General features: G+C 31.5%; 1 protein-coding gene across 1 annotated transcript; it reads left to right on the forward strand.

The window, feature by feature from the left end:
* The first annotated feature begins 4,204 nt into the window (after positions 1 to 4,204).
* LOC132714690 (interferon-induced very large GTPase 1-like) lies at positions 4,205 to 13,832 on the forward strand. Its single transcript, XM_060697600.1, has 2 exons — positions 4,205 to 4,284; positions 4,731 to 13,832. The coding sequence occupies exon 2, from the start codon at positions 5,478 to 5,480 to the stop codon at positions 8,421 to 8,423; it is 2,946 nt and encodes a 981-aa protein (XP_060553583.1). The 5' UTR covers positions 4,205 to 4,284; positions 4,731 to 5,477; the 3' UTR covers positions 8,424 to 13,832.
* Positions 13,833 to 14,706: the final 874 nt, after the last annotated feature.

Consider the following 14,706-nt stretch of genomic DNA (forward strand, 5'->3'; position numbering starts at 1 on the left):
AAACTGAGCATGTCGTTACAAAAGCAATGGCCCAGTCAACATTTGTGCCAAGTTTGATTAGTATTGAAGCATTTTTCATAGTTTCATAGCAGTTTGAACTTGTAACAGGAGGCTTTTCAATGAAAACGGCCATTTTTACAATATGCTCATGAGGGAAAGGGTTAAAGTGTTTCTAATATTTTATCGAACAGACACTTTGATATTTACGTGAAAATCGTTTCAGGTAATGTACCCGTAGTCCAAGATATTATATAACATATTAAACATCATAATGGATAATTATAAACTTTTGGTAACGGAAGTTAAAAGAAGATTCTGTTTTTCTCAATGGAAACTGTGTGATGGGCTATGATGCTCGACTTAGTACTTTTGATAACATTTAAGGGTAATTTAACAACTTCAAACAAAATTATCTGGTATTTAATCCCAAAAACACGACATTATTGCTGGTACATACCTTTCATAAACAAAGTTCAATAACTGTTACGGAAGTTAATAATGTTTTGGCGACAAAGAAGTATCAAACAAGGTTTTGAACTGAGCTGGATATTTTCCCTTTTTATAAGTACAACATAGGTCTATTTAAGTGAGTGAGAATTTTTTTTTCTATGAAATTTCATTAACTGTTGTTAAGACTCATTTGAAATATCTCACTGTTACTAGTGACAGAGAAAAATGATAGATTTTTGAGATTGGTGTAAGGTATTTAAATCACGTTTTATTGTGTTTTCTAGTGTTTTAAGCATTGGCACATTATTTCTATCAGAAGTATCGATTTACTTAACTTACGAATACATAATAACGTATGCGGAACATCCAGAAATTGCAAAACAGCATAAATTTATATCAAGACTTATTCAGAACTGTTTCTTTGCTTTCGAAATAACAACATTCCGTACAAAATATTATATTCTTTAGTTGTTTGTGCGACATCACGTTATGGCCCCTGTCAAGAATAACACTGGGGCAGGTTTTCCGGTTAGCATAGTTAACTGTTTTTCAATTGTTTTTTTCAGCTTCTTACTATCTAAAGAAAAGGCCTCCATGGTCAGTTTACAAAAAATGTAGGACCGTGAGCGCCATTTGTTCTCCATATTTTTCATCAATGGGTTTCCTTAATCATGCAAAGTTTAACATATTTTTGCTAAACTATGCGCACACGTGCGGTAAGAAAATAATGACAACACCGAAACTGCCTCCCAAACTCAGTGGAAGCTTTCAATCCATTCACTCTGCGATCTTTGCTCCCGTACGCAAAATAATCGGATCGTTGAAGGATACCTCATTGCGCTGTGTTTGCTATCTTACAGTGTTTGAAATTGTGTTTACTTTAATAGGTCAAAAATGCGACGATTTCTGCTGGCAATGACACTACAAACCTTTAGTGATGCTTGTTAACATACTGCGCACATTGACGTTCTGATTATTTCACGAAGGCTTAGGGAATGTACACGTTACTAAATAGCCATTATCATGTACTTTCGGTCCTGATGATTGAAACCGAAAAATCTTTTGAAATATATTTTTCAAAGGATCGATTACAAAATACATACACGTAAAGAATTTTCAAGCTTTCAAAACACTTTGAAATTCTTATTTAGGGCTACAATTTTATGTGTCATTTAGCAAGATGTTAAGCATTTTGCAGTGAACAGTGATGAATTTAAATCAGGTTGTCTACCTGTTTTAGGTGCTCCTGCATTTCGTGCTTTTGGTATCTTGCTACCAGTATACATGGTGTACATTTCCAAATTCAACAACTCACATGTGTTGTATAATAATTGTCTTTACACAAAAAACATAAAAACCTTTAGAAATGTTGGTCAGCATTTTGAGTTGTGCATCTTCGGGTATGCTTGTGGGTAAATTCTGTGTTTGTAGAGTAATTGCCATTGACTAGCTATAGGAAAAGGAATGCAATTTTCAACATATGTTGTGCGAATCAAAAACAATTATTTGACCTAGAGTCATGAAAATATACAGCAATGTCGATCAACATGTGACGCTTAACACATTTGATTTTGCTCGTGGATTTTTTTTTGTTTTGTTATAGTTATTTCCCTTAGCTAAGTACAAATTTCAATATCCAATTGTGGCAGTTAGCTTGTGTAATAAGAGTTTGGTAAAACCTTATTTTCGGTAAATCACCACTAGTTTTTGGCGGTCCGAAAATGACAAAATAGTGCCCGTCAAGGAGATCACTATTATACCTTTTCGTCGGACCGCTGACGTTATCGTGAATATTAATAAAATTATATTTTAAGCCCCGCCGAAAAACTTGCATAGATAAAGAAGGGGCACATTTATGTCAGGTATACTTAATAATATTGGCAATCATTATCTAAGCGATGACCAATCAAATAATTACAATAGACTTAGAGTAAGATGCTCGGCGTGAAATAAATGTATCTGCTTTCTTTTTTAATAAGGAATTATAAATGTTTAGTTTTAAGAAAAACCATGGTATAAACAGATTTTTACCACTGAGTTTGTATTTAATTATTTCGAGGATGAATCTGAAATTAAATGTTGTAAATAATAGGATAGTCTAAAGGAAAAACTATTGTTTGGCGTAGTTGCATTAGATGTTTTGACACAAATTTGTAACTAACTGAACAATCATTTACAAACGCTTCAGTTGAATAAGGGTGCTATCATTCGTTAAAAAATGCAGCAGTTATGAAACATAAGGACGAGATATGCGATGCGTATAATTATACCCCCACATATAAAGGGGATATAATTGTTTCAAGTACCTAATTTGTCATTTTGGACCGTTTGGCTAATATTTCTAGCAAAAAAACATAATTAAAAAAAAAAAAGATTTTATTTTTTAAAATATAATACACATCCTTACATGGTTACAAAAATAACAGTGTGTGAGAGTGTGTGTGTGCGTGCGTGCGGGTGTGCTGAATTATGTAAAGTTTAAAATATTCTATATTCTTCTATAATTCCTCATAGTTACTTTCGTTTGTGTGTAATTTCAAAAAGAAATACAGATTTGCTTTAAAGCCTGAAGCTGCAAATATTCTTGTTTCTGAGTCATATCTTTATGATCACAAACTATAATTCAAATCAGATTTTTAATCTGACAAAAATATAGATATGAAAATTAAATACAGATAATAAATTAAGCTTTAATATTAGCTTACATTAAATTGAACATTGAATAGTAAAAAGGCTGAATTCTTGTTGTTTATAATCATTTAAGGAAATCAAAACACGAGTCGTTTTAAAAAATACGCAATGTCAAAAGAAAATAATTTCGTTTTACTTTCTTAGAGATAAAATCAACTTATCAATCCTAGATTGATTATGTGTTGAAATATAATACCTAAATTATTAAATCAGTCCGAAGGACGTTTTTAACCTCACCTCTTATCGCTCCAAACAACGATCCATGTATGCAAATGCATTTCGTTGTTTGCCAGACAAACAACTGTGGTTGTCTGAACAATATCATCCTGTTATGCGTGCAGGCATTCTTGTCAGACCTATGACAGTTTCTTATAAAATATTTATACAATTTATTTTTTAAATCGTTACTATTATTCTTAGATACTAAGCTGACTTTCTTACCTTTTTGTAATTATTTTAACCTTGTCAGAAAGAAAAGTTTCAAGGGTCTCCTAATTCCAGATTTGTATAAAGACATCTGATTTTATCAGTTGACCACTGTATATGTATTACGGCTGTTTACATCACTTTCCGTTATATACGCGAGTAATTTGAGCTGATTGTTGATTGTCTAGCTCAACATTCGTTTTGATATTATATTTAAAACTTAGAAAACGCATAATTGAGATGAATGTCGATTGTCCAGATCAACATTGGAAATTTGATATGCGTGGCTGATTGTAGTTAGCTTATCATTAGTTTTTAAATTATATTGAATACTTACGAATGTTGAACTTTCAACTAAATGTCTTTTGCCTACCTCTACATAGATAATCTTGAATGAGTTGCTATCATTGATTGTCTAGACTTATATTCGGTTTGAAATTATGTTTCAAACTAATGAATATCACATTCTCAGCCAAATGTTGATTTTGAAGCTGAACATTGGAATCGGAAGTTTACTAGATTTTTTGTTTGTCCTGCTGAACAATATGTTCGAAATAATATTGAAAAGTTACTGGTATCCAAGGTTTAGATAAATGAAAAAACTTCATTTCATAAATCTTTTCATCTAAATTCTTTCAGAATCTGCTGCTGCTGACACTGCTGATTGTGAGCAGGTCGAAGGTGATCTTAAAAGGCCGGATTCTTCAAAGTCAAGAGGTAATAAAGTGGATTTGTTCTGTTGGATATTATTTTATTGTAACTTCATTTCTTATTTCACCCACTACAAATTACTGTGATGTTATCGAGTACATTTAAAAATCAAATCAAGGCTATTTTTTTAACCTCAGCCTGTCCGATGATAATGAAAAAGTAAATTCTTAAAATCTGTTTTTTTCTGGATGACCATGATTTTATTGTATTTGCTGAATTTTTTAACTGTAACCTTTAATTGTTACAGTAGTCCTTAAATTCTTAACATCGATGGCGTTTGCATTTGCTCTAAACTAGTTCTGCATTATTTGCTACTTATAAAACTTGTTAAGAAGGTTTCCTATCTTTTTTGTCTTTTGGTGTAATAAATTTTCACACGTAAATTTATTTTATTGAACTTTTGTATTTTTATTCAGAATAAGATATACGGTATGTGGTTTAATTTTTCGTAGATTCTACAGAAACTGAATCCCATATTCATCAAATACTTCAAAAGCTTGGATTGACAGACAAATATCCTGGAAAAATATCTATTCTAGATGTCATAGCAGTTGATCCAAACGAAAACATCGAGCAGATGCATGGGAAGTTATCATTAACCGACATCCCGTGGTTGGTTTTGAAGCGACTGATGTGTGCTCATAGCGAATCAAGAGACATCAGGTTGTCAGAAGACGACAATTCTGACAATAGTTTAAACCTAGAGGACTCATTATCATGCATGTCAGAAATACCAGATATCTATCAAAACATCAGTCCACTAGATATATTCACTGTTGTTTTTCAATGTTGTGATCCATTTATGAAACAAATATTTGTTCAGAAACTATATCTGTGTAAACTGGCTGTCCCTTTTATGTATTGGGGAACACGTGGGAAGCAAACTCCAGTAATTTCTGTTTGGCCGTTGCGGTCTCTAGCCATAGAGAGTAATCAGACATTTACCAATATAAATAAAAACAGAGTAGGGAAACTGATGTCCTTAGTATGCAAACAAAGTTGGTAGCGTTTGGAAGGCTAGGTCGCCCTCACTATTCGAAATCTAAACTAATCAATAGTCTTCTTTTTGTTCAAGGGTGTAAGACATTTTTTAATATTGACTGTCCCTCTGGGATGACTCCAAGAAAATTAAGTAATGGACATATAGAGATGTTTTGGTTACCAACCACCGATGAAAAAAAGATAGATTTCTAGATGCAATGACATTTTTTAACTTGAGGGGAGATCTTTGCAGACATTTTAGCACAGATAGTTTGTACTTCATAGCAAACTTTATAGATTCAATTGTAATGATCGTTGATTTAGACATGGTTTTGAACCAAAGTAAGAAGGTTGAGGATGTTCTTCTTCAATTTTCCTCAGTTATTTTGATATTTGCGGGCCCATTTAACCTTGATGCAGTTAGATTCGTCAAGAAATTTCAAAGTGGTGTCATTTCATTAAAATCAGAAATCAGTTTACGAATTTTGAGTACACACAAAGGCACTGTTGAGCAGAATGTCGTAAACATCTTATCAGGCATAACAAATAATATATCAGATCAGCTTAAAATAATTAAAACAATGTCCTTTGAAGAACGATTATCACAAGCAAAATTAACAACAATAAAAACCGACGAAGAAGATGACATCTGTCAACAAGGCAAGCTTGAAGCTACTAAACTCGTTAAACAAATGAAAGCTGACGGTGAGCCAAATGTTTGGAAACAACACTTGACACCAGTCCATAGTAACTTATCAAAGGAATTAGGAAAGTTATTAAAAGAAAGAGAAAGAGAAAAATGTTTTTTAGAAGGAGAGAAAATAAATGTAAAAATCATAACAGTGAGACGACAACAACTTGCATCGATAACTAAGTCTGTTAAACTTTTTCTCCACATTCTTATAAAAAACAACAATTGCCATTTAATTCTTAAATATTTTCTTTCCTGGTTACATTTTCATATTGAAAGAGAAAAACGCCAAATATTACAGGATACTGCCATTGCAGATTTTGAAGAAACAAATGACGAAGCATCATTTACAGTTCAACATTTTTTTCGTGAAATTGGTCATATAAATGATGCCATTTTAGAACTCAAAGAAGATACAACCAAATTCGGATTACCATCTTTACACATGATGTCTAATATTGTCAGTCGTCTCCTTCTTGATGGACACCATTTCGATCTAATAGAGAGTGAGAGCTTTTACATGCCTTATCAATGGATAAAAGCTGTCTTCAAAAATGTTGATGTATGTATCGGATCTAGTAAAGTGTTAACACTCAGCGTTTTAGGTCTGCAAAATTCCGGAAAATCAACTCTTTTGAACACGATGTTTGGATCAAAATTTTCTTCAAGAACCGATAGGTGTACTAGGGGAATACATGTCCAGCTAATTCCTACGAAAAGTACACATTTGGGAGAAACCGTTTCGGTGTTTAGCTATGTACTTATTGTTGACACAGAAGGTCTGAAGTCTTCTGAGTTAAGTCATCTGCAGCATGAACATGATAATGAATTGGCTACCATTATTATTGGTGTAGGAGACATTACAATGGTTAATATAATGGGAGAAAATACAAGCGAAATAAGGGATATTCTTCAAGTTATTGTGCAAACCTTTCTACGATTGAAAATAAGAAATGAAAAATTAGATATAAGAAAAAGTTTTGCATTTATTCATCAAAATGTACCTGATACGTCCGCAAGAGGTATGATAGGTGGTATTAGCAAATTAATGCATACTCTTAATGAAATTACAAAAGAGTCGGCGAGAAGTCAGGGAATTCTTGACATCACAACATTTAACGAAGTAATTGATTTTGACATAAACTCGCAAGTGTGGTACCTGAATAATTTAAGGCAAGGAAATCCACCGATGGCTAGAGTTCATAATGAATACAGTGAAAGTGTAGTTGATATAAAGTGCAAGATCTTGAAAAGAGCTTTGACTATGAAGGATAAATCCTACAAACCATTGACAGATATAGTTGAGCAAGCACGTGATATTTGGAAAGGTGTTTCCAATGAAGATTTCAGTTTTTCCTTTAGAAATAGTCGTGCAATGAAAGCATACATGGAAATGGACAGTGTTGTTCAAGTTGAACTTTGGCGATTTGAAAGCCTTATTCATGACAAATTAACAAAAATTACACAAAACAGCTTTGCTGCTCGAACGGAAAAATTGCGAAACTTGGCAGACAATCTTATAAGCGAGCTTTATGAAATCCTTTTAAATGAAAAAATTAAAACTGAAGAAAATATTCAAAATTATTTTGAGGGAAATAAATATAAAGATGTTGATATTCAATGGAAAAGAAGCCAGCAAATCCGTGTGCACATGTTATTTGAAGAGTTTCAACACATCATCAAAGAACATGTCGAAAAAAGCCGAGTAAAAAGATCATTAGAAATTATGATAATACATTGTCGAGGGAAGCACGAAGAGGAACTACGAAAAAGATCTATGGAAGTTGCAAATACTCTCAAAGGTCAGGAACTAAATAGCGAGAAGACTGATGAGCTTTTTGGAGTCATATGGAAGGAATTTCTTATCAAGGCTGATATTTCTTTTACAGGAACGGAAAGGCACAGAAAGAAAATGAAAAATATTTTTCTGACATGCCTTGAGACTATTTTTAACAAAAATTTTGTTTTGCTTAAGCAAGCTTTGAAAGAAACCGATTTTTTGACGCCATTATCAAATGTTAAACAGTTAGCCAAATCATTTAATGAAACGGGAATAAATGAAACGGACATACGCATCAATATATTACAGATGGGTAAATCATGGTTCGACTTTTCTGATACACTGAAATATGTCGGAACCAGAGTTAACAAAATATTCGAATCAGTTGATGTCAAAATAAAAGCACTTTGTCAAAATAATGATGAAGTAACAGAAATGTCTGTAATTAGATTAATGCATGAGCTAGATTCTAGTATACAAACTATCGAATCGGGAGACAGTAACTACTTTTTTAAAGTGTCTTTTTATGTAAAAATTTTAGTACATGTTAGCAGGCATGCTCATCCAATTTTCGAAAGTCATAATGAAAAGTACTTTAAAACCCATGAAACTGCTGCCTTTCTGGAAAGATACAGAGTTCAACAGAAGATATATTTCGAGGCTCATTTAAAATGCCACCTTTTTGGAGATTAAGTCGCTAAACTATTTTCTCATTTGATAGAAGGCTTTTAAAATCTGCCGAATTAAGTAACTGGAAGCATACTGTCTCTCTCCTTTCGAACGTTCAGAACAAAGTTTTAATTGCAGTATGCACATATCTTTTGAACGAAAGCAATTTTGAAAATTTCGTGACATATATAGTTGATCCACATAGTTATGCTGCTTTATGGGTAACTAAAAGGCTAATAATTTTCTGTTTGAGACAGAGTTTCAGGTCGTTGCAAGTGCTTCGCCATCGTTACTTAAAAACTTGTTAAAACGTATCTGCAATTGCGTTAATGGTGTCTTAACAGATTATGAGAGGAAATCTTCAACCTCGATAGATATGTGTATATTATCTTTCCAAAATTTAATTAAATCATTTAATGTTTCCATTCCATCTGAAAGTTTTTGGAACCTAAGGAAAGAAACATCATATATAATAATATATAAAATTTCGAAAACATGACTACAAACAATGTTAGAAAGGTTGTGCAATTCTTAAGAGAAACTTGTATTGAAGTTTAAATCATAAGAGAGTCATACAAAAGCATGGACAGGTTATTACCCTATGTCACATATTTTAAATAATATGGGGGTGCCAGTTACACAGACGGTCGGTCCCCACTCGGTCATTTAATTTTAAATTTACTCGCTGTTGTGATCGGTTGTCATACGTGATTTTATTTCTGGTTTTCTGTGTAAACGGTAATCGGTGACAGAAAGCAAACTCAAACGGTGATAAAAATGCTGAAATACTATCGGTTTTTATCGTTTGTAAATCGGAGCACATCCGGGCGTAATGCTGATTAATCGGTGTTTGATAGCTAGTCATCAGTGGTTAACCACTTTCCGTCAGATATGGCAGGTGATTCATATTTGGTTATCTTTGTCCGATCGGTGATAACGGTGATTTAGAGCTTGCATATTTCGTGATATAGGTTGCTGTCGGTTATTTGTAAAATATTTTTACCGATCGAGAATTTTAAACATGTTTTAAAATCCCAATCGGTAATGTTTCACCGATAAAACTTATCTTTCCCCAATAGCAGTTGATATGTGAAAAACAGGTGACCAATAGGTGATATCGGTGTTAAATACGTTATCATCGGTTCACTCCATAGTTTGGCTAAAAAAACTACCGATCAATCACCGATGCCTCTGTGTAACTTGGGTGTTAAGGAGACAGTGTATTTTGTTCGGAAAACTATGCAAAAAATCAGGACCATGACTGATCCACACACTACAGTATACAACATCGTCCCCCATGCTACAAGGTGTCTGTACCGGAACATCGAATATAGCATGCATAGAATCGTAAGCGTTTGATATTCAATCAAGCACAATACATATGTGCTTTATTTTCAATTATATTTTCAATAGTGGAAAACGAGAATAATGTTGTAAAATTCATTATAATAGATTACAGAATATACCTCTTTCAGATTGGGACTATCACTGACGTCTTATTTTGCATGCCAATTCTAAATATGGTTTGAAATTACATACAAAGGAGATTTTGAAAAGCTCTATCTTTATAAGTTTCAAGACATTACCCCAACAGAGAACAAAAAAACAAAATTAGAAGCGAAAGAGAGTCTCCATAAATATATTCTCAGTGAAAAGCTTCAATTATAAAAAAGCATTTGAAAGAAACCAACCCCTGAACGCCTAAAATTATGTTAGAAAATATTAAATATTATAGAAATCTAATAAACTTTATTATGCAAAAAGATAGATAGTTCGACAAATTAAAATTTAATCATGTTTCTTGTCATAGAAAATATCATTATCTTAACAACATGTAGACAATAAAAATTGTAACATGAAGACAATAATAATTGTAAAAAAAGTTGCCCCGTACATCACTAGAGTGTTGATTAATTTTTCTGGTCCTTTGGGATCATTGTGTTTTTTCCAGCACTTTGAAGTGAATTAAGTACCGCTAAGGCCGGTGCTAGGGAACGTGACGTGTTGCATCTTTTCGTTATCCCTCATGTACAGTCTCAATCAAATAAAATCTGCAATTTTCATGTATTTTTCTGTTTTTAATGACGCTAGATATTCAGTAAAGGAATTAGTATATGCAAAAATGTATTTTCAGTAACTGATATGCATTTACAGAAAATAACAGAAAATTAACTTAAAGTGAGACACAGGCAAACTTTTCATAACATCTTTATGAAATTTCCATTCATCATTCTATAAATGTCCTGAAAATTAAATATACTAGGCAGACACAAGAACAAAACTCTTCTCCTAATAAAGAATAAAATGGTGGTTTTCGAACAAGACCAACTCGGGTTAAGATTTCACAATGGTTGTAACAGCGAACACTGGAAATGTTAAAGAACATGTCAAATGAATGACTTAGACTTGTTTCAATCATACAATATCCACAATATCTGTTATTGTTACTTCCAGGAATGGCGAGTCACATGAATTGTTTTAAAACTATTCGGTGATTCTGTTGGCGTCTTAATTTCGTTCATCATATATAATTGATATAGGACAATAACAATTTAATAATCCAACTTTCTAAAAGAATTGTTTACAATTTCGTGCATGAGATGCAAAAACGATCTAATGCAAAACTTCAAAAAGTATTATTTTAAATTCTGAATATTAACTAGCTTGCATTTATTAAAGCGAGAGTGATATTCTGTCAAACGGAATATGATTAGTGTACGTATTAAATAGCAAATAACATCATGAATCAAATGATGAGCAAATAGAGGGGCGTGGTGAAGGCGTGGCTTTTGCTTTGAGATCTTGGTAAGGATATGCATATAGCACCAACGGCTTATATGCGTGACTGTTTTTGAAACACGAAGTGGTTTATTAAAAAAAAACTATTTTAGTCAATTATTTTTGAATGCTATAAACGATTACATGCATTTGTCGTAGCAATTTGTAATCAGATCCTTTGCAAAAAATAACAGAGATGTCAATTTATTCTGCTTGAAGTTATTTTTCATGTTAAGCTTTTTTAAAGATCATTATTTATTTGAAACGACAGAAATAGAACAGTTAAATGACACTTCCTAATGGACATTTTTTACAAAAGAGATAGAATAACGCATGAATAAAAGGTATTGTTTACTAACTATAAAACCAAAGGAATGTGAAATAAAAAGTTTATTTACTGCTTAATTTCTTTCTTATGTTTTATTTCTTGTTCTTATTGTGTCCTATCTATAGTACCAAAGGAATGTGTAATAGAAAATTTATTTACTGCGTAATTCCTTTTTATGTTTTGTTTCTTCTACTTATTTTGTTTGTTGATGTCTGTCACGCAGTGCCTATTACTTTCTCTTTTTAAAATGTATGTACTAGATGACATTAAAATATGCTAGCAGGAATTGTATGGTAAATGAAATTGATTTCAGTTTCAAATTCAAGATATATGTTTGCATCGATTTAAAGGTTTTGCTTACTATGGTTACATTAAATCCTGCTTAAGATATGACTTTAACATTATGCATACAACATTAGATACTAACTTCCAAAGATTTTTACTTTCTACTTGGGTTTATTATCTGGTATATTTTTCTTCTATATAATTATTTTATATACCAAAACGACAAATTAGCATATTTTGGGGTTTTGATCACATTTCTGTACGTTGTTTTGCAAACCTTTACTGTGCATTATGAATAACTTGCATTTGCAAATGAGGTTGTTGTGCATTAAATGAATGGTAGAAATAATGCACACATTATTTTATATAAATAAAGATGATGCTTTATGGCAAATTGAGATACAGTATTGTCTATTACGGTCGATTCCAATAAATTTTATAACCAATTCGAATGATTATGAAGATTTTCATACTGAAACAGATTTAATATGATCGACACGTAATACTCGTATATGATAAGAACAGCATAATGTATTACTAATATAGATAAGATATTACTATTGAACTGGATTTAAATTTTGAAAATATTTATTTTTTAATTGTAATTCACTGGTATTATGCATATTGATGTTTGTTAAATTGGGTTGAAATCAATATATTACATGTATATTTTTGATGTATGATCATTGCTAAATTGTACTTTAATTAGAATGCAAACCTTAAATGTATTTTTTGTTATATTAGAACATTAGTCATTATTTTCCGTTCCAAATTGGTTTGACTGAACAGTGGATTTAAGTTAAAATAGTGATTTAAATTGATTTTATTTCTGTTTGTATGGGCGATTTCTAATTAGCACTTATGTTTTGTGTTGTTTATGCATCAACCTAATTAATCAGGAGTATTGTTGATCCAATGACTCGATTATCTATCATATTTTAAAGACAGTCTTTAATATTTTATATCTACGAATAATTGATTTTTAAGGAAAAGAAATTATATCTTTAAACTTGTTGGTTACTTTTATTTCCTTTTTACAAGTGATGCATGCACATTTCCAAGCGTATGTACCGTCTACAAAGATATGTGTAATGTGTCAGTAATATTGTGAATTTATTAAAATAGATTAGTAAAAACAAAAACCCGATAAAATATTACAAAATGAATGTGAAATTTTAGAAGTAATTGCTTTGAATTTAATTGGAGAATGCCTTTATCTGCATGTTCACCAAAATATTTGTTATATTTTGTTCGATGCAATGAACAATATTACTTTTTTCTGCAGCTAACATTTAATTATAGAAATAAACAAAAATCATGTCAACATGCAGTCGGTCAAACATGGATGTAGGATGGTAAATGTTTACGGATATCAAAAACATATAATTTGCGTTCAAAGACATTTATTTTTTCATATTTCTTGTTTGTATTGTTTATATTTGCTGTAAATGTGGTCTTGTTTAAACCAGGAAATAAATCATATCTGATTACAAATGAGTGGGATCTAACACATTCTGTTTGGTCTGGTTTGTACAAGAATAGTTATTTCCAATTAACACAAATAATAAGTTTCTGTGAGACATTTGCAGTTACTTTTTTAAGGTTGATAGTAAATGCTTGTTAGTTAAAATAATATTGTACGTTAATCAGAAAAGATTGTTTGAAACATTTAAATAGCAATCACATAATCGCTCTACATGCTTTTATACAGATCGGCAGTCAATCATGCCCTTTTAAAATATCTGTTGTTGACTTTTTTCTAATATTAAAGTAAAGGTATGATAGAAATTTTAATTCATGACATAAGAATACTTCAAACATATACATTATTAAGATATTTGTTGCTTTAAATAACATTTATTATCGTAATATTTTATCTCTTAGTTTTCAATTTTGAGTTCACTTTTTCTTTTTATAGTTTACTTGAGAGCATAAATCAACAATTATTGAGATAGACTTTTTTGTCAAGGAATATAAAAATATAGCTAGCCTCTCTACTTAATAATCAGACTATGGAAATAAAATATGCGTGTGTGTGGAAAACAAAAATGAAGTTTGTTGTTTTTTTCTCTACCATTCAACCGAGTTGGAATTGTACTAGTGTTACGACAATGTTTCCTCATATGACACAAGTATTGGTTTGTTCTTTGAGGCCAATTCTACATCGATTTAGATTAGATAAAAAAAAATGTCAGAATCAAAACATAAGGTTTAAGCAAATATTCAAATCTTAAATTAATGATATTTTATTATTTTTCTTTGGGTAAATACATTAATATAGTCAGCATGGATAAAAATACATTTTCATAATTTTATTCAGATATAAACTTTAAACTACACGTATAAAGTTTATAAACATACACTGATTAACCTTACGTTTATGTTTAATTAGTTCGTTTATTCTTTGTTTAATCCTTTTAGAGCTCATTCTCCTCTTATGATTATACACTGTCCTTTGTCCGTTTGCCAATAATCAAGTTTACACGAAAAAGGTCTAATTGCACCACATCGGCGATATCATGAAATTCTTAGAATGATTCAATTTTGAACTATTAAAAGATATCTCATGTAGAAATATCTGGTTGCAATAAGAGGAAAAAAGAAACGAGAGAAAAGAACCATCATTGTACTTTTTGTGGCCATGTTTAAAAAAAGACACCAAGACTGGAGAACACATTCAATACTCTATTCCGGGTCAGTGCAGACGTAAAATTATGTAATCACTGGGGAAAGTAGAAATTCAATGTAGATATGGAAATATATGATATTGTTTAAACTAAGCTCCAATTAAACTTATGACCAAGCCGTATATCAAAGCCCAACAAACAAGTCTAAAATCACCCGCCTGAAATAACTGCATTTCATATCTAACGTAAAATCTTAATCTTACTTCCTTGGATGATCCACTTTAGAAAT

This window comes from Ruditapes philippinarum, unplaced genomic scaffold, assembly GCF_026571515.1.
Source record: "Ruditapes philippinarum isolate M1 unplaced genomic scaffold, ASM2657151v2 ctg3689_1_1_1_1, whole genome shotgun sequence".
Classification (NCBI taxonomy): Eukaryota; Metazoa; Mollusca; class Bivalvia; order Venerida; family Veneridae; genus Ruditapes; species Ruditapes philippinarum.